The sequence below is a fragment of the Acanthaster planci genome, linkage group LG04 (assembly GCF_054643075.1).
Source record: "Acanthaster planci isolate LZ-2023a linkage group LG04, COTS_SCS, whole genome shotgun sequence".
In the NCBI taxonomy this organism is placed as follows: Eukaryota; Metazoa; Echinodermata; class Asteroidea; order Valvatida; family Acanthasteridae; genus Acanthaster; species Acanthaster planci.
In genome coordinates this window covers 20,088,802-20,115,967 of record NC_141780.1, presented here as the reverse complement: position 1 = coordinate 20,115,967, position 27,166 = coordinate 20,088,802, and the positions used below count along the sequence as shown (strand labels likewise).

The 27,166-nt window shown below is 42.4% G+C and overlaps 1 protein-coding gene across 5 annotated transcripts in view; it reads right to left on the bottom strand.

The window, feature by feature from the left end:
• Positions 1–785: 785 nt before the first annotated feature.
• The window catches only part of LOC110986918 (sarcospan-like), a 67,464-nt gene continuing 41,083 nt past the window's right edge, over positions 786–27,166 (bottom strand). For all 5 annotated transcript variants that reach the window (XM_022249239.2, XM_022249237.2, XM_022249236.2 and 2 more), the window contains 2 exons: positions 23,798–23,884; positions 786–5,714 (listed from right to left, as the gene is read on the bottom strand). In XM_022249239.2, coding sequence (XP_022104931.1) covers positions 5,250–5,714; positions 23,798–23,884 — 552 coding nt within the window. In that variant the 3' untranslated portion in view covers positions 786–5,249. The remainder of the gene's footprint in view (positions 5,715–23,797; positions 23,885–27,166) is intronic.

The window sequence follows — 27,166 nt, the reverse complement described above, 5'->3', positions numbered from 1 at the left end:
TTTTCTATTTTAGAGCCACAGTTTTCCCATCTGCTGTAGGCCTGTGCATGGTTGCCCCTTCTTTTGGAAGGAATTCCTACAGTTGGGCTGGCGTGGCATGTCATTTAATCCCGACTTGCACTCATTACTGAAGAAACCATTTTACACATGTCCTAGTAATCAGCTGGAAACAGATTTTTGACGTTTTCACTCTATGATGGAACAATGCCCCTTGTTTACGGGTGGGCAGCTCTTTTGCCAACAAAATAATGAGGTTCACGCACGGTTCCAAGCTGTTTTTTTTTTACTACCAATCTATTCAAGAAATGGCGTGCAAAACAAAATTCGAAGTAGTGTTTTTTGGGGGTGGGGGTTGTTTTCTGTACTTCCGTGCAATGACCAACAAGCACGTTCAAACTCATTGAAAACGCCTGTGATACGACGAATATACGTTTTTAACTTACTGACCGGTGAAGAATGTCAGTTGCTTGATTTTTGGTATAATAAAAGGGGATTGTGGAATTTTTGCCAATAGCGCTTTGGAGCAACTTAACATTGGGGAATGACAAAAGGGGCTTGTTCAGAAAAAAAAATACATTGAAGACACTTGGCCAACGTGAGTTCCACTGCAGGTGTGGCTTACCTTATAATCACAATTCGGATAAACATTGCATGGCCCTTTGGCCCAGTAACATATCCATGCTCGATATATCATATACACTGGATACTACACTGAACTAAGGTACCGAACTTGGCTGAAACCGATGTTCACTCTGAAATAAATAGACAAAATTGAGGCTTGAGCGTCAAGTTTCAATCGTCATTTTAAGCAATTCTAAAATGGGATAAATCACTGAAATTCGTGTTTGAAACAAAAGCGTACAGAAAACCGAAATGCTATGCAATTCCATTCGATCTAGTGATTACATAAAGCACTCCTGAAGTTCGATTTCCTGTCCACAACATGCAAAATATGGAACACCCTTTGAATTTTGAATACTATAAGGGCAAAAAAAATCAAATTTAGAGCGATGAAGTCGTTCTAGTTTGAAAGATTTGTTCATGGAACCATCATACTTAACAGAGAATAATACATTAACTTTCCTCCTCTTGTGTGGGTTTGGGTATATTTTCGCACGGTTGTTGACGAATTCAAATAGGCCTACACAGAAAGATGTGACCTCCACGGGACTACGACAAACCGATTCAGTTAAACGAATACGCACTGTCTTCGGTATTCTTACAGCACGAAACATATTAAGATACAACTTTCCTATTGGAATAATCAAAGCAGATGCAACTACAAATATACAAATTGGGGGAAATGGTAATAGAATCTGAAAACCAGTTGGAATATCGTCAGCCATGGTGCAGTCCCAAGCCGAAAGCATTGTGTAAATAGTTCCCAACACGATTTTGTTTGAATGGTTTGTTTTCATTTTACTTCAATTTCCCCGGTACCCTCCGTGGTTATAATATAAACAAACTCTGGTGCATTGGTCATTCCTAAATTAAAATCACCTATCCTTGATATGAGCAACGGGACACGATTTTGGCAAAACTTATCTTCAAACTTTTATGTACAAATTAAAAGAAATTAAAAACGGCAAAACGCTCCCCAAATCCATTACAATTTTTTTGTCTAAGAATTTCTTAAGCGGAAGAAAAACGACAGATTCCACTTTAGTTCAAAAAGTACAGTCCCATCTCTTCGAAGATAACGTCAACACAATCTACGAAAGAGAGCAATAATTTTAAATAATTCTGTTGTTAAAACATTTTTTTATACACTTGTCAATCTGCAAAACTCCAAACGTGCAAAAAGATTTCATCCCAACGAAATGCCGAGGACAGTATATGGGGTCACAGGCAATGGTGCACACAAAATTGACAAAGAAAGACTCGTTCATGATCAAGATCAGAGTGGAGTCAAGGATTACCAAACAAACAAATTCAAAGTTGCCACACTTTCCAACTTTAAAACAGATGCAACTTTATAATGTGAACATGAAAAATGATAATCTGAAGTTTTTGCCAAACATCTACAAATTGTTCTCCTGATCATCTACGAAAAGGACTTTCCTAATCAAGTCAAACAAATTAATTTAGCAACTAATTTTTCTGCCAATCATCAAACACCTTGAAAGCAGTTTCGATCTTAAAGAAGGCATTCTTTGTGCATACATGTATTATAAAGCAGTAAAAAATAAGTGGTAAAGCATAAGTTACCATAGAAACCGTCTCCATGGCGATTATATAGCACATGGTTATCAACACGGTGATAAATAGAACTGGATAAAATTGTAACTCTATCTATATACAGAAAGATTGCACACAAGTAACCAACTGAACGAGTCCGTCTACAACTCAACCCTGTCTTTGGCTCTGCTTATGATATCCCCGAGAATTTTTCTTCTTTTCATAATATACAAGAATGTGGTGATAATATACGAATAGTACAATATACATAAAATATTTACACCATTACTGCATATCTGAAAGATTAAACCCCTTCAAACTTCAGAATCTCTCTGAGACCTTAAAACCCAGCACACAAAAAAGTCAAGGTTGAATCAACAATAACAGTGGGGCATCTCCCTTCCATTAACTTTCATATATGTACAGTATACAGCAAGGCTAGTAACAGCTTTTCAGGCTTGCATAGTGTAAGTGCTTTTTTTTTCTTTGAAAAGAAGAAAAAGAACATTTAAAAGAGCATAAGAGGGGGGAAAAGACAATTAAAGGGAAAATATTGGATTGACTGAAATTTGACTCAACCTCATCGTTAATAATAAAAACCCTGGCCATCTGCTCCATCATCCTGTCAGGAATAATCCGTCTCATCATTCCGTTATTACCAAACCTGGCCTCTCTCCCATTTCAATAAAATATCGGTCATTTCCCCCCCCCCTTGTCTACTGTCGGTCTCTGTGACAATTCCTCACTGGGATTAATATTAAAGCCCGGGAAATGAAAAGCTACTCCTGTCCAAACCCCGAAGAGATTGACAAACAGATTCAAAAATATGGGCATTCCATCAAATGTCAAAATGTACCTCTATCATGTGTAACATAATTACATTCTGAACAATGCGAAAGAAAATAATTGTTCAAATCCTCTGCTAAATTGGAATATTGGTTTTAAAAAATGCAGAATCACTACAATGTACAAACTCTATTAAATTTCCATTTAACCTGGCATCACAAAAGACTTTAAATGATTCCAAGGGTCAACACTTGAAATTTACTAACTCAACCCTGTTAAGCAGGAAAACTTTGATCATGCATTTAACAAGGAAGTCTGAAATTGTAATCAAAGACCTAAAAATGAGAATAGACATTGATCAAGTTGCAAAAGGTCTGGAGAGTTTGTCTTACATGCTCCAGAAAAGGGGCAAAACCATTAAACCTACAGCCATGATGACCCAAAGACAATCAACCCAAACAGCTTTTGGAGGGACTTTCTTCAACATTTGAGTAATTCAGACAGAAATGAATGTGAAAAAAGACAAAAACCTGCAACTGTAGCAGTACTGTTTCTGGAAAGTTAAACATGATTGAACTCTAGGAGCATGAAATTTATTAAGCAATTCACCAACCTGAAAATTTACAGGTGCATTCAGTGACAAAAAAATTTATTAAATGAAATGAATTCTAATCTTTAAAGCAGTGAATCTTACTTACAAAATCAACTTTTTAAAAAATGGATGAAAAAATTGATTCAGATCTGTTTAGATTCAACTAATATCACTGCCGACATGACATTCGAAGAAACAAAATGGCTTGAAGCTGAATTACGTCGAAGGTGAAAATTCCTTCTCATCTGTAAGGCATGAATTATGTTTAACCTTTGACCTCTTGAGGCAAAAGAAGAGCAAGTACTTTGGTGGAGAATGCACTGGCTCCAGAAATGATGAGGGCAAAGATATGAAGTCAACTCGTGACAAATTTGATGAGTATGCACAATTGGAATGTTTGCGAATTTGAAAGCCAATCACCCAACAACTACACGTACCATCTAGTGAATTAGGTTGAAAATGGATATTTACAACATATACAGGTATGAAGCTACATGTATGCTGGAAACAGTTCACTGCACAAAGTTCAGAAAGACTTGAAACAGCAGTAGAGTGTGCTCGAATGTTTGCAATCTCACTGGAATCTGTGTTTTAACGTCCTCGTAAGGCGCTCGCATGTGCATTCAGTAGTGGCTCCAGAGAAGTCCAACGCACCTTGAAGAAGTGCATTTGGCAATTCCTTGGACAGTAAATGGTTAGGATCAGTTTCAGATCCAGAGGGAAACTGCAAACACAAACCCCGCTGGCATGAACTCTGACCCTGCTTGGTTTTTCTGTTGGCATCCTCAATTACCCAGCAACGTGTGCAGTTGTGTTGAATCCAACAGAACACAGCAACTGCGATGATGAAAGCCCTTTGTTCCCTACCAGTACTTCATTCCAACCAATGCCACCCATACCGAGTAGAACCTTCTCACTCATGGATTTTGCTGCATTCTGCATGGTTACATGTAGGGTTTCCAGAGGCTCAAATCCTTGCCTTGTTTAGGTCTTCATCTTCTAGAATGGTCCTTGTAAAAATGGCTAGGATTCTAGGCTGATTCAAAACACTAGGAATGGATGTGTTCACACCGTGTGTCCCAAATGGTTTACACATTGGTCATTCTCCAAAAGTTTTGTTTTTGTATAACTTCAAGTTAAAACAGACGATTAAACACACAAGGCGATATACCCAAGACTTGCCAGACCACATCAAGCCTTTTCAGAGGTAAACCCATAATTTTGGCCTGAAAGATTTTGAGTTAAAACTCAATTATATTTGACAATCAATGCCTGGACATTTACAATGTTTTGATTTCACAAATGACCCCCTCCCCACTGAACGCACCCACTCTATCCCAATGAAGGTTAGTTTAAATTATAAGTAATTGGATTCAAGTTAAACACTCTCTGCACTTGCACAAGATTATTCCATGTGAAGGAAGTGAAAGTTTTATCATGAAGCTGAGTCTACATCACAGTCTCAGATTTCACAGCTCACTGGATATTGATGATGACTCCTCGAGTCTATAATTCCAGGTATAAATACCAAAGGAGTTCCCGCCATCACTCGCATGCCACCCCCCCCAAAAAAAAACCACGAATGCTGTCCATCATCAGCACATCTCTGCAAGGAACAGAAAAAATATAGATGTATTTACACTGCCTCCAGTCTGCTGAGTTTGTCGATTTGTTTCGTCTTCGCCGAAGCCGGTCACGTATCAAAAACAAACTGATCCTGCCCGTTGTCGCCATTGGCCATGATGTAGTTCGTGTAGGGCGGGGTCTGCGGGTCGGACCAGGGGTGGTTGGGGATGCTGGCACTGTACGAGTAGAAACGCAGGCCCGAGTGGAAATCCATGTACCGGTTACGCCACATCAGGATGACCACAAGAAAGGAGGCTATGCCGCCCAGCCCGTTGAGAATACACTGGATGAACATGTAGGTCTTCAGGTTGAGGAGGAAGGACTGGCAGTCGATGATGTCCAAGAAGGTGTAGATGCGCGACAGTCCGTCGCTCTCCACCTTGGTGCAGTGGCAGGTGTAGTGATTGTCCGAGATGCAGTTGGACTTCTCCGAGTTGATCAGGCTCAGGATGTTCTCCCCTTGGATCCCGCAGAAGGCGCTGGCAATGGTGCTGACAAACAGACAGACAACGGAGAGCAAGAAGAAGGAGGCCTGGTGGAAGGGGAGAGAGAGACAAGATGAGATTGGAGGCTGAATAAAAACTCCACAAAGTCCATCAAGCAGAGAGGTTGTGACAATGACTACAGTAAGATACAGGTGACTTTACATTGGATAGAAGCTGACAAGGCATGACTTCTATCCCAAGGGGGGGAACATGATGATTTGGTCAAAAATTCACTCAAATCACACCCCAGGACAAGTTTCTTCAAATGTGGCTCAAGTGAATAACACAAGTTTTTCTTTTTTTTCCAACCAGTATTTCTTCTAAATCGGGGAAAGCAATTACATAAAAGGATACTGTACTGCACTGTATTCTTCACTGCAGCTCAATGAAATATGGCTCCAACTAAATGTATATTTAACAAAGTAAGACACAGGGTAAAAAGAAAAATAAAAATTAGCATTTCCATTTAAAGGTTGCCTCTCTGGTGGTATAACTGGCTGAGGGGTGGAAAGGCATGCCCCAAGCCGAACTCTTTATTTCAAGGTGCCCCCATGCAAATGAACACAACCTTTATACAGGTACATACAAGCAATAGTTATTTAACTTTCAAATAAAAAAAAAAGCCCCCTTCCAAAAAAAAGGGGGAAGACCTCGGGGTGCCCCTTAGAAACTACACCCTGGTTATGCTGCCTGCCACAACCACCCACCAAGAGGTACCATATCTCCTCCCCTTTTGCACCAAGACAAGGTCTTGATAGCAGTGGGCCACTCTACACACAGGCCACCCACATCTCCCCCACCTTCATTACCAGGCTACAAGCTGAGTTGAGTAAACACCAACAACCTTTCAAACAAACGGTAATTCTTTCTGGCTCTGCCGGCACTAAAGCTGTCAGGCTGGCGCATTTATGTCCCGACACTCGCTCGAAGGGGGGGGGTGTGGGTGTGGGAGAGATGGAGAGTTCAGGGTGGAGATGAGACACACAGGTTTGCTTTATATCGCTGAAACCAGACCGGCATGACATCCTGACATTTACGCCACTGCATTTTCAGGCCCGTCTGAACATGTCTGCCTTGGCCAGATGAATTCATCAAGCTTAGCAACTGTGCTACTCGATAAGAAGCGGCCACAAAAACTCTTCCACACCCCAAAAAATTGGTTTTTTATAAAATCTGTTGACAGCATCCACACATTTTCGATTAAAGAGTGAGGGTTGTTATTAACAAAAACATCTCCAGCTAAGTTGCTATGCACCGGTATCCTGAAAAACACAAAATAAACTGTTTATAAAATTCACCTGAAGGTCAATACCACCAGACCAGACCAAGATGTTGCTGCCAATAGCTCAGATCAATTCTGAGTTATTACAGATGGCGATTACAACCCCTAATAATGAAAGATTGAGCAATCAATTCCCGGAAGGCTTACAAATTACCTGCATAATAATTTTATCAATTTATTAACAATGAAATAGTTTGAAATCAATTCCGGTGATATTTCCATGTCAAATAACAAAGGTCAGATGTAACAGGGACACAAAAATGTCACACTGTTTCTGGAATTTTCTGGAATTACCCATATGTAGATCTACTGCTTCAGTATATCAGAGCAGTGTTCTAGCTAGGACCATTTTAGTGCCGGATAAATGTTTGGATTACAAAGCATAGTGAGCGCAGTTCTTAATGCTTTCTGATGCTTGAAATACGATCAAATTGGTACATTTAAATTTTCAGTAATATTTCGGTTCATTTCTTGGAACATCCGTGCTGGGTGGCACAGCTAATTTCAACCCTGAGTGCCGGGCGGAAATTTGCAGTACCGGGTGGTGCCGCCCGGTGCCGCCCACCGCGGCTAAAACCCTGTATCAGAGTACCAGTAGTTTTAATAGAAAGCAATTCAAACGATAAAAATAATCGTTCAAATAATCAGAATCCTTTATTTCAACATGCTCTGTAATAACTGTTCTTAGCCTCGGGGATGGGGGAGGGAGGAATTCCAGACTGCTCTGAAACTCTGGTTCCTCAGGAGGCCGACAATGACAACATCCCTTGCAGCCTGTACATATTATTGAACTAGGGATCGTTGTGTGCCTTCCTAGACACGTCTTGTTGGATGTTGTTGGATGCCACATACGACTAATGGAATAGTTCACACTCTACCGGCGTGTGCAGCCTGTGTGCAAACTGCGGGACTCCCCAGTGTACAGACACTCCAAACCGCTGCAAAAACACCGAGAGTGCTTTTTCTTCCTTGAGGAATACGCGCTGGGACACCTGGAGGTGGGAAAAATACGCAAACGGTGTTATCGTTTTGCTCCGGCGAATGTGTGCTGAAGGCCTCCAAGACAGGCATGCATCGATGAATCGTCACGGCACGTCACTACCTGATGGCCAGCCCAAAAAAAGATTGGACAACCAAGGGAGCTGTATGATTAGTTTCATCTTGACAAAGTACAGTACCTCCCAACAAGGCAGGCCATTATGTGCTATGTGATGCACGACAAACCATGTAGGGTGAGATGTACATATCAACAATCACAAACAGCGTCCTTATATTCTGAAGTACATTGCTAACGGCTTGAAAATAATGTTTCAAAGGAGAGAATTCAAACAATCTTGGCAAAATATGTCTGACGTTTCACCAGAAAATATTCAAAAGAAAAACTCTGAACAGGTGTAAAGAAAATATTTCTGTACCCTTTGGGAGGCATGTGGTCTAGTGGGTTGGGTTTGGGACTCACAAGCATATAGGGTCAGGGGTTCAAATCCAGCTGCTGGTCGATGTAACCTTGGGCTACATTCACTTTACTCCCTCTTGCCCCTCTCCACCCAGGGCTACAAATGGGTACCTGTGAGGGTTGAGATGGTTGGTGTGTTTTGATTAGCTATTTGTGCCAGAAATGGCAGCAGTGAGCTGTGTACTCCCCTGGAAGCTGAGATAGATTTTAGGAATGTTTATGGACACCCTGTGAGCAGGGATAATCATAATGCATGGCGCCTTGATTGAGTTTCCAGATACATTTACATGCACATTTAAAATATTATCATTATTAGTACTTTTTAATGTTTTATACTGACAAATGTACACAATATTTCAATGAGAAATTTAGAGACTCCTACCGTCTCCTCTGAAGCTGACAACTAGACAACTCTAGAGCAAAGATTCACTGTATTTATGACACAGTGCTGACAGTAACTTTACATGACAATTTTCAGAGGTAATTTCGCTTGAAAGAAAGATTGCTTTCTCCAAGTTTTGCTTATCTCAGCCATCTGGCAATTTCTCATTTTTCTCTCAATGCGTCAATCTCACAGACAATCCAAAACAAGTGACAAGCAATCTCTGCAGCATATGAACTTGAGGTTGTCTCGGAAAGACCGGGGAAGGGGCAAGGAAAGGTTTCATGTGAATGAAAAAAGTGGCGATTTGATTGCCTCCAGTGGCAGCCTTCATACATCCTCCCCAGAGTGGCGCGGCACATAAATCTGTCAGGTTTTGCTCCTGTCTGTCTTGGTTTTTTTTTTTTGAAAATATGTCTTCAGCTTCCCCATATTATGAGAACGAAAAAACGGCTGTCATATACTGACTACTGATCCGGAGCGTTGCGGGCCGATGCAACCTGTCACTGATATGGTTCTCGCCTGGTCGGAACTATGTGCTTAGACCAGTGGAGCCTGCAAGGGGGAAAAAAGTCCAGGACTTTGCTCATTAAAGGTGGACGGCAATGGATGTGATATGTCTCATGAAGCCTCGCAGGGAATCATCGCGCCAGTGGACTGGAACCCCTTTCGATGTGCACGCACCTTCCGCTTATCTTGTCCAAGCAAACGCGTGTTTGATATTACGGTTGTAATTTGTGTTTGTGCTCTTTGCTCGACCCTGGGGGAATTTAAAAAAAAAAAAAAAATGAAGGCAGACAAGCATTTTCTGATGTCACAGCATCCTTTCCCTCAAAGGCTTCTGAGAGTCATTCCACCGTATGACCCACATAATTGTGTTTGATCTTAATGTATCAAATGGGAAATTTTCCAGGTTCCATAAGGCTATCATTTCCTGCATTTGGGCAGTGACCACAGGGACTCTTTACGGTGCATCCCTAAATCCACACACAATCACATTTCCACCTTTTACTCCAAGGTTGGTTGCACTACACGTGTGACTGCATGTCTGTTTTTCGATCTACTTCTTTTGTCTAAGGGGCATATTAAGATTTCCAATGTCGTTCATGATGAAAGTCAAGGCCAATCATGTTTAGAAATTGGAATATACTTCCAGACATCAACTGTCCTTGATGAGACTTGATTCGAGGATAGCCTGGCTTCACGCCTTGCAAGTCTGCTTTTCACTGGTGTATTTTGTCACTCTGTGCTACTCCTAGCTAGCCAGCTAAGGTACACATGTGCAGTGTTCTCTCAAACAGGGTTATCACTTTGACAGAAAGGGGATGAAACTGAACTTCCAGGCTTCAAAGTACATGAAGCTACTCTGTGACAACCTCAAGCTTTATAAGTGCAAACCCTACTTTACTTACAAGGGCACAGGAAGAGAAAGATAACATTCGCAAAATCTGAAGCTTCTAAGCAAAGCTTGTCCAAATTTTGTGCTAAGCAAAAATGGGCGGAAACAAGTATCAAGTAATGTTCTTTTCACAGCACTTCAGCTTGGTAATCTGTCTCGCTAAGCAAATATTCTACCAAATTTCTGAGCTTAACAGTTAATCTAAACTGGCCCTTCAGTCTACATACATGTACATGTATGTTCAAACGGAATAAATAAGGACTCCTGTGGCTTTCAACATATATACAGTTACATTTGTGACTCATCTGAATGCATCTGTGTAGCTGACCTAAACAAGGAAGGTCAGGCGATAAACTGCACAACATATGAAAGATGTGGACTGTAAAGTAAAAAAAAAAACAGAAAAAGGAATGGAGTCTTTGAGGAGAACTTTTGGTGGCACACTAACTGTAACATGCAGAGTGCATTCTTATACTCACTGATATTTCCACCACAGACTAATGGAAAATGGGAGATTCGATATCCTCTCGTCTATTGACTTTGTAAGACTCAAGGCATGCAAGGGCTCAGATGAGCACAGAGCCAATAGTTCATCCATATCGGGAGCTAGTGATAAAGTCCATTTCGTCGAGGGGAAAAAAAAAAACCCAGATTGGTGAGATATTCACATACTGCAGCACTAAAAAATACCACAACATAAAACAAAACACGGACATCTGTCCAGTTACGCCACACAGGGCAGCAAAGCCAGTTGAAATGAATGGCCGGGACTTGGGTTTAATCAGTCATAAAGAAACAATACAATTTGTTGATTGATTGACGAGAAGAGGAGGCCAATCAATCCGTTCGGCGGCCGTGAACCACGGAGGACACAGATGGCTTAAAGCTGGCTTTGCACTGCGTGGGTTTGTACGGCGCGGCGCTTGTCGCCCAGAGCACGCAGGATGGCAATAGCGACAATTATTCAATTTGGATACATGTACGTGTACATGAACACAGCCACGGGGCAGAAATGCTGGCAGCAGTGTACTCTCTCTGCCGTGTCAGCCACTCCTTGAGTGTCACTCATTGAACCAGATGTTCCAGCAGTTCTTGAACAATAATTTCACCTTCAGTGAAATAATTGCGATTCCCTCATTCAATTTTTCTTCTCCTAGCATCCCCCCCAACAAGCTTTTCATGATTGTGGCACAGGTTGCCATAAATTACTTAGATGTCAACTGATGAACAAAGCAACGGAAGCGAAAGATCGTGTGCAGGTGATATCAATGGCGGTGCACAACCCAAACTCATCTCTTGAATGAATGGGAAGTTAAAATGCATATTGGCAGAACAGAATTGGTTATTAAACAATTGACTACAGCATTAGGGTCTAAATGTTAGTCGGAGAGGAGGAAAGTGCAGCCTACTTTGGGACACCTGGCGCAGGCGTTTGCAGAAAATCAAAATTTCAAATGAGCGGAAGTGGGGAATGGATGGGTTGACGAGACATGGGGATGGGTAGAGGAGTCTGAAGGGGAGGGGGGATGCACACCCACATGTCCCCACCCCACTCCCATTAGTCACTTGAATACAATAATATTTCTTGACTACGGTGGGTTTTTGCTTCTGAATGATATACTTTTGATCATGCTACATTAATTTGAACCTTGAAATACACCCTTTTTCCAAGACTAAAATCCTCCTTACAGCTAACATACATTTGATGAGTGTGTTGACATGTACGCAAATGAATGAGGTTAAACATACAGGAATTCTTTGCTGCTGTACGTTTGTGTTTTAGTTCTACTATTGTGTTCTTGCAGACTAGGTACATGTATATTTTGCTTCTATCCCAAGTTCTGAATATGGGTCAAAGGTGCAGGAGGGGGCACAGAATAAAGGGTTCTCCCTATCGGAAAGCTTTGGCTCTGCCAGTCAGGAAGTTGAGCCATCCATCATGTTCTCAACTGACCTGAACGAGGCGGTTACCCTGGCAACAATGACATCAGCAGGCAACCTGACTTCCCATTAAAAAGGAAAAAACAATGGGTAGAAGAAAAAAAGAATATCTAAAAATGAAACAAAAAGGCCAAAGGTTGTCCAGTATGGAACAGAGCGTTGCAGCCAGCCACGTGGAAATGCTTGACCTGGACATAGGAGGGAGGTTCTCTGTGAAACGTGACTGCGGACATTGCAGATGCTGTGGTACCTGGGTTTGTGGGATGCTTTTTTTTCCCCTTTTGATCGATGCGTGCTAACCAGTGCATGGAAGTTTCCTGGCAATATGGATGACCCTCTGAAGATCTGTCTTGAAATCCACACTGTCACTTGTGTCAGAGCGATGATCAAATTTCAGGACGATGGGAGGGGCATAAAAACCTCGATTTTCCAAGTGTGGGAGTACTGAATGAGTTCGGCCAAGACTGCGCACCTTGGTAATGGCTGGTGAGGGTACGTGGAAATCACTAGAACAGGTCTATTAACAGACTGCGCTCTCTGTAAATGGACCATAAAAAAGAACAGTAACGGTTCATTACTCCTGTGCAAAGAGGAGAAAAACAGAACCACCAGTGAAGACAATTACTGAGAGACATCTTAGAGGAAAGCCCATAAATGCCAATGAGACCACAGATGGTTCTTATCAATGTCAATGGCAGTTTTAAACTGCAAATTTCTAAGAAAGTCCTACTACACATGTGTACATATGCTCCCCTTGAAAAAAGTGAAATGTCCAAGATAAAAGTCAAATTGTAAGAATGCACGCAAGGGATACAAAAAGTGATTGAAATCAAGACCCCAAAAATATGTGACTTAGATCCAATGCAACCATCCCAAGTAATATAGAGCAGTTCCAATTTATTCCCTCCTCCCCCCAAAAACCCCCAAACATTCAAGGCAGTCTCCAAAGGCAACTGTGGTTTTAATTTTGTGACAGGTTTTGGGCTGAATGAAAACACAAACATTGCCGGAGACAGAGCCCCAACTTTTGCTTTCACCTCAGTAATTAAATGTACCGGTATGTACACGTAGCAGTGGTGACTTTCCCTGCTAATTTATGTGCGATTTAATTCAATTCAATTCAATTTTATTTTCCTCATGTCAACCATGAAACTTGGCTTCTCATTCCACATCATGGAGGACAGACTTTCATGGAGATTCTTAGCAGAAAACACCAGTACATAGCTCTTTTTTGCTGTATTTAAACTAGTCATTAGCACTTTAAATTATACCGAAGTCCTTCCAGTAGCTTGTTTATCCTGCTAAGTAAAACTTTCTTCAGTCAGTGCCTTTGGCAGCTCCATCAAATAGATGCTCTGATGCTTTAAAGACACAATACCAGCCATTTTAACAGTACATGTACATGTATGTACATGTACATGCAAGTGGTCCTCTGTCTATCTTACATTTGAGAAGTATTGACACAACTTCAAGTTTTTACACGTGTCAAAATGTCAGTCCATTACTATGGAAACTGCCCTAAAGCAGCTCCATCTCGTTGGGACACTGATGCTTTCATGATGTAATCCTAACCATCATGCCAATCATTACCTCTATCCCTTCCCTAATCCTTCGACATACTGTACCCTAAGAAAGACAACAGCAGCATCATTCTGACTGGCCTGCCACCGTTCAGGCTTCACTAACACATCGATTTCCACCCTCCTCCTTCCATTCTCATCACTTTCCTTTGTGAGCTGCTTGTTCACCCTGTTTTCTTCCATACCGGCTGCTTGTGCCCCGCCATCCACTTCCTCTTCTGTTTTGGCCTTGTAATCGGTTTTCAATAACCAATTCTAGAGACACCCTCTTGTATTCAATCACTATAGTGGCTCTTGGACGAGGCTGGGACGCTTACATGAAACTCCAGCTCCTGCTGCTGGCCGAAGGCAAGCCATCGGTAGAAATGGAAAAGAAAACCAGGACAGCTACTGAGTATTGCTTTGAGCTGCATTGTTCAATAATATGGATCTCTTGCCACACGGGGACACCAATGTGTTGATCGAGCTCTCTGGAGTTGGCATATCAGAAGATCTCAGTTATCCAACCGACATACTCTGCCATCCCATGCAATTGCTTCTGTTGTGATGTTTATCTTGTGACTTTCCACAGGGGAGGAAGATGTCATTTGGGTCTTATTACTCGGCAATGGATGCCGGGAGACTAACTTGATGCAATTGAGACACCAGAACACATCACGAGTAAGTGACAGGAAATCTATACCGAACCTGCCAGATTTTCCGCAGCTTGGCTTTATCCCTCTTGTAGCTGAAACCCCAAATTGTCAAAGCAACATGAAGGCGTCTAGATTGAGCCATTAAATTCCCCGAGCTTGTGCCAATTTCAGAGGCAATGAGAAGCGACAAATCATCCTTTCAAGAGGATTCCCTTTTGCTCCTTGAAACCCTAACTTTGAAATCCGGCTTGCACCGCAAAATGTGCGACGCGTCAAACTCTGAGCAGACAGTGAGACAAAACAATGGGGACAAGTTCTGGAATGTGCTGTTGCTACAGAACTGTACTGGCACTTCTTTGAGGGCGACTCCTTTGGATTGTATCTCCTCTGCTTTAGCTCTCTTTACAGAGATGTATCCCTCTGAGGGGGCCTATATGTAACAGCAATTGATTAAAAAAGAAAGGTCCCGCACTGAATAAATAAATCCCCAGACTGCTGCTGACAAGAGGCATGAGTCTGCGCGGAAATTAGTTGTTCCCGTTCGGCTCCCGCCTGCATTTGTGCAGTCGGTTCCTCCTCGGCCACATATGCATCATCCCAAGCGGTTGGCACCGGCTGATTGCAACCGACAGCGCGACTGACTACATAAATCCACAAGACAGCAACTGATGACAGTGGGATGCAAGGGGGGGCGATAAAACGGTTACCGTGCGTAGCCAGTCTTCGCTTGAACTGCTGTGGTGACAAAATCGTCAGGATGGCAGAGATGGAACAAAATGGGGATTGATTAGCGTGTAGTGAGCTTGGGGAAAGGGCACAGACAAGTTGGAAGGCTTAGATTATGATCAACAAAAAGTGCGAAGCCTGAAAGACATAAAAGGGTAAGGTTGATGACAGGAAGAGGAGAAATAAGTGAATGAAGGGTAGGAAATTTTTAATCAACCACTGGAGAGGATTATGTTAAACGCTCTATTTTTCGCCTGAGTGAAATGTAGGTTGAAATGATAGGACCCATAACTGCACATGTACACATCAAAGGACAATGAAATAAACCTGTCCATGTGCATTTCATCAGTTCCTTGTTACTTTAGGGGAAAAAAGGCTTTCAACGGACAACAATATTCCACCTGGCAATATGACTGTTATGTACATTAAATTATAACACTTGTACACATCTACACAGCAGATTCAGGGCTGGATGAACAAATGTACAATAAACATGGTTACATTTACCACAATGTAACACACAATATGAGCAGAGAGCAAGGGAAAGTTTGGCTGCAGATGAGTGCGTGGGTTGTTGAAAATTTTGTTTTTTATGACAGCCATGTGCAAGTACATGTATCAGCACTTCCACTGTTATGTACCCCTACATTACTTACACACCTATTGGTATATCCTATCAAAATTTTAATTTTCTGCAAAAATGTGTAACTCAAGAACATTGGTTGTGACATCGATTTCAAAGTTAATTTCTTGGGTTAATCAAAGCATGCAAAGGCATGCTACTTTTTGAGTTTAGAAAAACATTCCTGACATCAGTTTTTCTCAATATAGAGGCTTTGCGTGGTAGCCATCTTGCAAGGCAGTTCTTTTGTTCCACAGGGAAATCTCCTTTGTGCATGCCCTGGGAAACAGCACTGACCTGCAAAACTGATAAGACACAGTAAGAGCCTAACATATAAAGATACATGTACCAATGATTTGCATGGCCAGGCCAAACAGTGCAATCCTGCAATTTTCCTTTTAAACATTAACGGCAATCTCAGAGCAACCGAGACGTGACTGACAAAAGGGCCATCGTTTCCCCACATCTGACCCTTCCAGTCATGGCCGGGTGATGACTTGCCTGCCAGTGTTCTTTGTTCAGCGTTTCATCTGCTCATGATGAAGGAGCATGTCCAAATTACATTACACTTGAATTAACTGTCTCCTCCTCTATCCTTTCTTTTCTTTCCTTTTTTTCTCTTTCCTGTTGGCTGCGACAACCTCCAAGCAATTTCCCTGTCATTACTGAGCACTCCGGAGGAACGAAAGACAATTTTGCTCCAGTCGCAGACAAACACGTTGTTGGGGCAGCGTGTACAACAACAGCACACCTGTGACGGAGGCGGGGAGGGGGGTGTGTGAGATCAGAACTGTTTGACGTGGGAAAAAGATAGGCCACTGACGACAGCAGAGACAAACAGTGGCCAAGAAATGCAAAAAACACAAGAGGACAAGGAAAACAAGCTTCAATTATTCAAGTACCATTTCTCAAAAACAAGCTTCAATTATTCAAGTACCGTTGCTTGAGCGTGTGCAAGAATACAACAAGAGTCTTATTCCTTCATCAAGGCTACAGCCCTCAGCTGGCATACACTGTTTCTGAGCTAAGCCATGCCATTGGGATTGGCAGCTGATCCCAAAATAAGAGGTGAACGACTCGATCTCAACTCGGACTAACACTTGTGCCCTGTCTCATGATTTGAATGATGGCAGCCCTTTCCATCGCATCAACTTCAAAACAAGTTGAAAATGTTTGATTTTCCTTAATACATTCTCACTAGGAATTTTAAGGTTTGATTTCTTATGAGTCTGTTCAAAGAAGAGTCGGGGGGGGGAATATGCAGATGCATTTTACTCTCCGCTGATCTCTCAGAATTGCAATTAATGTAAAGATTACACCGTGCATGTCATGCCAGCAGACACAATGTCTCAAGACCTTTGGACTTTATGGAATGTTTGTTTAAGGGGTTTGAGGTATTTATTTTCTCGGCGGGGGGAAAACATAGGGATGCAAGGTTCCTTTCCATGAACGCATGAGTGTTTTTCTTCAGTTACAAGGCAGTCTGAAGAGGAAAGGAGAAAGAAAGGGGAAGGGGAGGTTTGGGCTGGAGGGGTGGGGGAATAGAGAGAAGAGGACATATAGGATGGCAGTGAAGATTAGAATGACTGTTGTGGCACTGAAGCAGAAGATGATGGCAACAGTTTGACAGATCACGATGGTGATGCTGATTGTTTTGTCGATGGCAGTGACGATGTGACGCTGCTGCTAAGAATGTTGATGGGTCATTTCACAGAAAGTGCGCTGCCTCTCAAATAATGTGACAGAGCAGCTCAGCAGGTTGAGGAAACATACGAACCATCTGGCAAGAAGATGAACACATGTGTTATGGAGTGCGAGAACAGTGTGATAGACACTTTAGTGTGGCTGAACTTGCCAGATACGCAATGGTCCTGTTGACAATGAAATACATGTGCATGTAAGAACTGGGCCGAGGATGAAGATGAGGAGGCCGAGGGGAACAGTGGTGATGACAATGACAGAGACACTGATGGCCACGACAAACAGGGGCTGATGATAATGAAGATGATGGCCCAGACACTCTTGTACATGTAGCTCCAAGGTTGACCAATGAACAAACTGATGATAACGACATAACGAGACACTCAAAAAGACAGCCATGGCAATGACCAACAATGACAATGGAGATGACAATATGGACTACGACAGCAGTGACTGTGACAATAACAACTGACAACATTGACAACATTCCTTTTTTGGGTCAAAGGTCATATATGCCCTCTCCCGAGTTAATCTCCTTGCAGAGCTCCATGCACATGTTCAGCTATTAAAGCTATTCCTTTCCAAAACTACCATCCAAGCCAATGATGTACATGTATACACCAGTGCATGTTCTCTCACACCCAGCCAAGAATTAATAAAACAAAAGCAAAAGAGAGCGAGACAGAAAATATGGGAGCAATTTTGCAAAAAGACAGATTACAAGGCTGGGAGATGCTAGATCCTCAAATGCAGACAGCATCTTGGGAATGTACCTCCCTCGTGCCTCGAAGAGGCAAACCGTGATTTTTTTTTTTTATTACGCCTCCCAAAGGGTGGGATGATTATCCCTCAATAGGCAACTCCACCTGCAACTTGTCAAAGCAATTAAGCACTGTCCATAACTCACGCCGTTATTATTACATGCCACGGCTTACACCCTCCAAAATTCTTACAATCCCTAAGAATTAATTTCCCGAGGGAAGGGGGAGGGTACGGAAGGAGGGGGAGGAATAGCATTTCGTGTATGTCGTGGACTAAAGGTTGATGTGTGACATACAATGCCGTAATAAGCACACAATACAATACAATGCACAATTTCCGCTCCGTTGTGTGGATGCGTGCAATCCTAGTAGGGACTGGTCTGCCCAACATCTCACCCTGAAAATTAAATTCCCTTTGAATCGATAATATCCTAATTAAAGGAGGATGTAGGCCCGGAGAGCCACCATTAATAACTTGACATTGTTGATCAATCAAGAACGTGGATTTCCTTTGGCTTCCATCGTGCACCGTACGGCAAGGCTCACATCAGACAGTATTTTTCAGGGTGATGCTGTCGTCTCTTTCGAATTATTTATCTCGCTTTCTTTTTCCATTGAACCCACAGCACTAGGATTCTTTCAGACCACAAATGGTTTTCGACATTGGTGCTAAAGCATACATCCGCCAGCCAAAAACCACAAATGGATTCCTAAAGAGTCCTTTGTACAGTATTTGTAAGATCATTCTTACAGTGAACGCACCTTTTACGACACCCTGTGGCCCCACCATGGGGCATTTTTCAACATCAGGCAACATGTACAAGTATGTGTAGATCTGTCAGGACCAAGTTGAACATGGTCCCCCAAATAGAAAACAAACGGGAACTCTGACAGGTTTCACCCATCATCCACCCTTGTGCATATTCATCGCCGGCGCGTGTGCCCTGGCTAGTCCTGTATTGCGGGGTACATTGTCTATGGTTGGGAAATTTATGATGGAGTTGTGGGGACAAAAAATTGTCTCCAGACTCCTCGCAAAAAACAAAACAAAACTATCATTCAGCATGTGTGTAGCCATCACAACGAAGGTACCAGTACATAAAACATGTGTACATGTGCTCTATCTGCAAAACTGTTCCTGAAAAAAATTGCCAGTTTTTCGTGACCCCTGGAATTAACTGATCAAAACAGTTTCAGGAAGTTTAAGGTAAAACAATGTACCGGTACCACATGCTAAGGGTGCAGACCACTACTTCAAGTGAGAATTTCTGGCCAGCTCATTAGCATTAAAAGTGCCCCCGCACCATCTTTTGAAAAAGGAGATTGTTTGGCCCCCAAAATGGTGAGATTGTGTAAATTGTTGCCAAGATCAACTCCCTGGGTCTTTGAGATTTCATATGAGAGCAGAATGGCTAAAAACTACGGTTTAAAAGTGGTCGTAAGTGCCCAAGAAAGTTGAGGGTTGCCACTTGAAAAATGGCTGCAATCAGACTTTGGAAAAATAACTTTTCGGGGGGGGTGATTTTGTTTTGTGGGAATAATTAAAAATGTAATTGGTTAATCCACAAAAAATTGAAAAGAAATTGAAAGATTAGGGACTGGACAATAATTTCATTTGTGTTTCTGAAATTTCAAGGATGTAGGCATGCATGCTATTGGGCCCTGAACAGTGCTGATTTTACACTGTTTTCAATGGGGCTTGAATTAGTGGACTGTACCCTCTAAGCTCTGGAAGTCTTCTCCCAGCTCCAAAATGTCAAGGCTATTCAACCGACAGCACCCGAGCCCCAAGTCCCCCAGCAACGATACAGTAGGCCTGCCCACTCTCCAAAATTAATTGTCAGATATGATATTTTCCCCCCTCACAATAAATGTGCCCTCCGGAGAGGAGTAATTACAGTCTGACGGAGATGAATAACATCCCCAACAACGACTGCAGCCATGCACTTGGGCCGGCTCTGAATGGCTGAAGCATTCGGTCAATCGGTCATCACGGCCGCGTGATGGATTGGGACATTGTTCTCTCGGGCAGAATGCCCATGCCTAAAGCTTAGGATTCTCCTCGTCTTCATAAATGAACAAATTCCCAAGGGAACAATTAATAATGATCATTAAGGGGTCCTTAACAACAAAAAAAAAAAGAAAAAAAAAGACACTCATAATAAACTGAATAGGATCAAGTGTTCGTTTGGCTGTGCAGTCCATCATCCTTCTATTTTGCTATGCCCCAGAGTATCGGCAGTTGCCAAGCAAGGTTGGAGTGTAAATATTTCTTAGATAATGTATTGATTCTAAATTTCATGATTGATTTCTAAATTTCAAATCATGTGTGGGGAGGATAACAGGGCATAAATGTACATGTATACCGGTATATATGCTCGTTTTGTGTCAATCCAGCCACTTTATCATAGACTTTGTACTTTTTTTCTGTAATTTTTTCTAAAAATGGGACTCTGGCCATTTGAAAATCTTGTTTCCTCAAGAAACTTGCAACAGCCACAGACCTTGGTTCAAAGAAGTGGATTTCTTGTTTCTAAGTCTCAATTAGACTGTGTATGTACATGCACTAGAGTTATAATTCTCCAGCAGTGATTTAAAATAAATGAGAAACCATTCATTTCCCCCCCCCCAAAAAAAACTAGAGGTCATGTCGCACCTGCCACCCAATCTGACCACAGATTCAGTGGCCGATTGTAACTGCAGTCTGGAGTATTACCCTAGGTGCACAGGCTTAACATCACAAACCTTGTGCAATCTGACCAATCACAAGGTCTTATATAACAGGTTTTTGCCCTTACCCAACGTATATTAATAAGCACTGTATGCTCAGTGCTTGTCCGAGAGCTTGCGAAAAAACCTCACAAGCTTACTCGGGTGGGACTCGAACCCACGACCTCCTGCTTACTAGTGCAGACGTCTCAAGGTCTGAATCACAAGGTCTGTTCTACATGTAGCAACCCCACAAAGGATTGTGGGTGTTTCCATGACACCAGGTGCTTTTCTTAAGCTGTGGAATACAGGCACATGTAGATGGAACAGACCGAAAAGTTTCATTTGCAAAAATCTGATTGGCTGTGCAAAAAAACAGATCACTGCAGACATCATCTTTACATTCTAAAAGATGTTAATACCGAAATGATAACAAATTCATTGTTAGCAACTTGACTTAGGCCTAACGTTGAAGTTGGACGAAAATTACCATCGTTTGGTGATGACCACCAAAACATAGTCAGTAGGGGCAAGGGAAAAGTTACTATGCCCATTCCTGACTAAACTGTAATGTATTTGTACAAAACAATGCATATTTTATGCATACATTAGCCGACTTCCTCCTCCCGGGGTAGGAACAGGTGTTAGCTGTCATCTGTTAGCACTCGATTTTCAGATGTCGGACTTTGACAATTTCGTGACGCAACACGCAGCGGCCCGGTACAATGTACTTTTTCTTTCCTTATTCTTCTTTTCCCCGATGGATGAGACCACTGTCTCCTTTGTCAAGGTGACAGACAGCGAGGAGCTAGGCGGTCCGTCCTCATCTCGCCTGAAGCGAGACTGTCTTCATTTGCATACTCATCCGCATGAGACGGGGGGGAGCCTCATTGATTGCTCTCACACACATACTTGTAGGGTGATGGCAGCCATTGTATAATCCAACGGATTAGAGGAAGAGTTAATCACTTGACGTAATTCTATTTTTCCCTCTTCAAGTTTGCTACCAAGCATTCCTATTCACACGTGCAGAAAGGGTAGCCTGAAAAAAGTACCATGACCCAGTCTTTGTGTGCGAGACCTTTGCACTGTAAATCTGAAACCAACAAATCTTCATTTGCATACCATTAGCATGACTGGAGTGCATCCAACTGATAACTAGTCTTTTACAAAGTAACCCTCTTCAAACCTGCATGCTAAATATGACACCAACTCGGGTTGGGTTTGCATGCCATCTGAATAAATTTCATTACCCGAAGCTGCTTAATTCCTGTGCACTTTTAACGAGCACATCAAATGAGCCACTGCTGATTTCACTCCTCGTTTGAGCATGATTAAAGCTGTACACTAATTCTGTTGTAATCCTACCACTGGATTTTAGAGTCATTTTCATATCCTGATGGCAGACTTTGTAATCAGTCTGTATGCTGATCAAAGAATACTGCTCATCAAAGGACTTCCACCTAGGCACAATATGCATGCCCACTTGCAGTGCAACAATGGACCTGGGCATGAATAATAGAGGGCGACCAGTAATACCAAGCAACGACATCCCATGAGGCAAAAACGCCGGGTGCATGCAACAGTTTGGACAGGGGCGTAGTGAGCAGGGGGGGGGGTGTTTCAACCCCCAATAATTCTTTTCAGTCGGCAAATGAAGGGTCAGTCCGCAATTGAAACTGAAATTGACGTCACGAATTATTGACGTACATCGACCAGTCGGCAAATTGACCCTGACAAACTCCCCCCCCCCAAGGAAAATGCCTTCGCTACGCCACTGAGTTCGGACACATATACCCAGTACATGTATCCTAGGGCAAAGTACATGTACAATGTATGTATAAGGGACTACCGGCACATGCATGTACATGTACACTGTACATGTACTCTCCATCTACATGTACAATTAAGTACAGAAGTCTATGCAGTCTCTGCACCTGCAGGCACAGGGATCCAGGCTGGCAAAGGAGTAAGAGTATTCCAAATACCAGTGCCATGCCGTTACAGTAGAAGCTGCTCTTACACATGAAAAAGTCTGTTACAGAGTTTTGTGAACAGTTTATTTTCTTCTCAGAAAACCCAGATCTGCAGGGTTCTCTGCACAAGGATTTTCCTTGCAGGCAACTTATGCATAAAACGTACATGTACACTTTCACTCAATTAATTTTCAATTCACCAATAACTTAAAATCAGTAACAGTCAAATTAAAACAAAACATTAAAAAAAGAGCTTTTTACAACATCCCGCAATTTTTGAACAATGATACAAATCCCTTCTGATGCAAACAGACAAATGATCAATGAATACCAAGAAAACTTGGTACCAAGTCAATTTACACAATATCCCTGAAGTGTAACCCTGAGAGGACTTTCTGTGCAAAGGGGCAAGTTCCGTCTCTTGGGCACAGTAGACCAAACTCCTCAAGTGTAAATGCGTACGTGTATATGACCGAGTCCATGTGGACCCCTGGTCACAATCACAACCATGATTCTGCAATGAGGGACTTGCACTCCGACACAGAAGGACAAATCTTCATTTCCATCAGGCAAAATTAAATGCTTCTCATTCCAATGAGGGTGATTAAAAATGCTTCGAACGATGGAATGCGTCGGCATAAATGCTCTGGTTGGCCGCCGTATGGAGGTTCTTCATGACTGCGACTTTCCTGAGTCCTCCCATTGTCTTAGGGTCCTCACAGAGAAAAATATGCAAAGTGTGAGGTCCCCTACCCCCCCAAACAAGATTAAGTGTAAGGACACATACATGTACATGGATGTCCAGCGGCAAATTACCAGTCCAGAGAGTATGGGAAAAGTGAGAAAATAAGATGTTTTGTACAGGGAAGCCCCTAGGGTGTATGTTAAATCATATTGAAATCGGAGGATTTGGGATTGTTAGGCAAACTGTCTCAATGTCTGTGATGGATATGGTCTTACCTTGACAATGAATGCTTTGATGCTACCTGAGTAGGCCTGCTCTCTGGTTGCACTGAAGTACAGCCCCACTCCACCGGCCATGATTAACTGTCGGCGAAAAGGAAAAAAATGAAGCATTAAAAGCATTTCCACCGATCAGAGCACGGGATATGCAAGGCTGTGCCCAGTAACTGGGAGTCAGGTTGGCGTAATGGTACTTTACTCGCCTTCCACCTCTGCGACCCTCCTGGCCAACTTGTGGATTGCGTTTTCAGTCCCTATTAGGCTCCATGGGTTTTCCCTGGAATATTTATCTGCGGCTTTCCTCCCACCTCTACAACAGACTTTCCTCATCTGGGGTGTGTTTCTTTTTTTCAGATTTAACTGTTTGCAATAATTCAGGATACAACTCCAAATAGAACATATGGACGAAATTTAACAATTTGCATTGTAAAGCAAATAAATTCCTTCCTTTTTCATGATCCACCCTCGATTGTATGTTTTACCACTAGCAGTCCCTTCTCTCCGACCAGTTTTATCAGCTTCTCCAGGAACTTGTCACATTCAATTTCAACAAAAGCAATTTGGAGCAATTTTTCCAAACGGGCTCTTCGACAAGGCACAAAACAAACAGTAACCGGCAAGAAGATATGTACCACTGCAACAGGAAAGGGCCCAAGTACCGTGTCCACATCCTCTGACACACTGCTGCAGCAACAGGACTTTAATCTTAGCTGCCAATTTTCGGCCAATCCTGCAGCTAAACAATCCCCCAAGGCGCAAAAGGAAAAATTGACTGTAAATCAAATTTGCACATATTGCCGCATCATTTTAAAGGGAAACATGTCTCCATTGGAAGAACGTTTCAAACTCAAAACAACCAACATACATGTACATTATATCTAATGACATCCGAGCACACATCATGGATTAAAACTTTTCCCAAGCTAAAAAAGAGTAATTGGAAAAACAACATTTTCTTTAATAAATCTCACCAAATTCAACTGTTTATACCGGGTACATGTGCATTATAATTTCATAAAACATACACATGTACGTGTAACACTGATCATTGGTGTCATCAGTTGCTTCTAATCAACATCATCCGAGTCAACTTGACAATGCAAATATCAAAAGAAAACAAGATTCCCAATGAGTGCATTCAAATTGTCCAAAACTTTCTCTGCCCAGGATGCTCATATTGGCCAGAGTCCTGCTCTTGCACGGACAGCTTTTAAACCCAACCCCTAATTTTCACCACCACAACAGGATCTGCAGTCGCTCCCCGTTTTTGCCACGCGATCCGTCACGCAGGGGCAACCAGCTGACATTTGCAGAGACCGTTTGTGCAGGGCTCAAGTTTCAGAAATGGATTTCGGTTGCCAAACATACGGATTACACGCTTGTGCCTCGTCCCAGTTTGGAAAAGAGAGAAGGAGGAGAGTGAGAGAGAAGGGAAAAAAAAAATGAAATTGTTGAAAGCTACAGGACCTCTCATCCGATGCGGCAAGGCTGGAATTGGAGGGCTACTGGACTGCCTGGAGCTTGTCCCGTGTGACACTGGTATCCCACCTTGATCAGTGTGCTTAAAGTCTTTAGATCACTGGTAGGCTACTGGGGACGACCTCGTACAACCCCTCTGTCTCAAGAATACCTTAATTTGTTTACTCTTCGACTGGAGCGAGCCCCACTTTGATATGATATTGCAGGGCCGAACTTCAAGACAGTTCAAAACCCGTGGGTGATTTTCTGATTGCTTTGAGCTTGGCCTGCTCAGAATGAACAGGCCGGCCCCTGTGGAAGAAGGTCAGAGTAAACAGACCCCTTGAAGGTAATTACACTGAAATGGAAAGTCCACAATGACCCGGCGAGAATTCTGCAGCTCTCCTGAATTCCTCCACAGATGCACAGTATATGTTCAGGGTACCAGTACTTTCGTCTCTGCAGCACAGCACAACACAGCAGCATGACTCACAGGTACCAACACGGGCATATTTGTGAGAACAGATCATTGAGACAAACACGTATAGCTTAAAGTTGAGCCTCAAATATGAACAGATTCATGTTTGAATGTTCTGGTATGTTTTTTTGCACCAAAGTTTCATTCAAACATCAACTCCTTGTACTTTTTGGCAAATTCATACCTCAGTGAAATGAAGATTCAGAAACACACAGTGAACAATGACAAAAATTGTCTGCATTACAAGAGTTTAAAGTTTATTACATGTCAGTCGATATACTCCAGGAGGGAATTACTATTACTTCAACTTATTTGGGGGGGGGTGATGGGAGCAACGATGGCTTTCAGAAGGATTTAGTGTGTAGTGCATTTACATTTAAGCTGACCAAAAATGTCATTACATGCACATCAACCAATCTTTGAATTCCTCTGCCCTCAACTTCAAATTGCAAGACAACAGTTCTTCAAATCATGACAGTTCCCAAAAGTTCTTGTCCAGTAGCAAACCTGCCTAGGGCCTATCCACAACAATGTAGGAAAAAGAAGAAAAACTTACAGCATACCATAATTAGCCATCCTCAAGCATTCCATACAGGTGAATGGATGTTGCGAAGGGATATGATAGTTCCAGTCATACCGTAGGAAGATTTACAATGCAACTTTGCAAATTCAGGTGCTTGACACAAATAGGCCAAATTTGATAGATCTGCTAATTAGTAATAAGCAGAAATGTTGCTAAGCATGTTATGAATTAAGCAAAAAAATCAGTTGAACACCAGTTATGAGGAGCGTGTCATGCATGGCATATTGGCTGGTCACCAGATTTTATGAAGGAACTATTTTCTGAACTCCATGACATCGATTGGTACTCTAAGTAGAAGTGAGGGAGTCAAGTAGCCAGACACAAGTCAGACAATAACTGCACGGCCAGAAGCCCCTTTTTATACCTTGTTTTAAGCATGTAGGCCCCATTACATTTATTACAACTTCTCTGTGCATCAGACCTGAAATGTCAAGAAGGTAACTTACGCCGATCATGTCAGGCATATTAGGCCCAAAATCCGTTGTAACTCCTGCTGCGCATGCACAAAGCGCTAAAAGACTTAGAAAATGTGACCTTTTGGGAGATCACGCTTATGTGTCCAACTTCTGTCGGTCTGTCATGGAAATGGAGCAAGCAGCTTTGCTGAAGATGAGACCTCAAGTGATTAAAATGCCAACAAAGTCTGGCGAGGGGGCAGTGGAGCAACACAGCCCTCTGCCTTGGGCCAATCAGGGTGACCCTAGCCTTGAAGCGGTTGCCAAATGGAGGGGGGGGGACAAATCCAAGCATACTGCTCATAACCACGGACGAGGGAAAAAAAAAAAAACTGGATTACTGAAGCTCCTTCAATTTCTTTCTGATTCATTAATGGAGCATGCCTAACCAA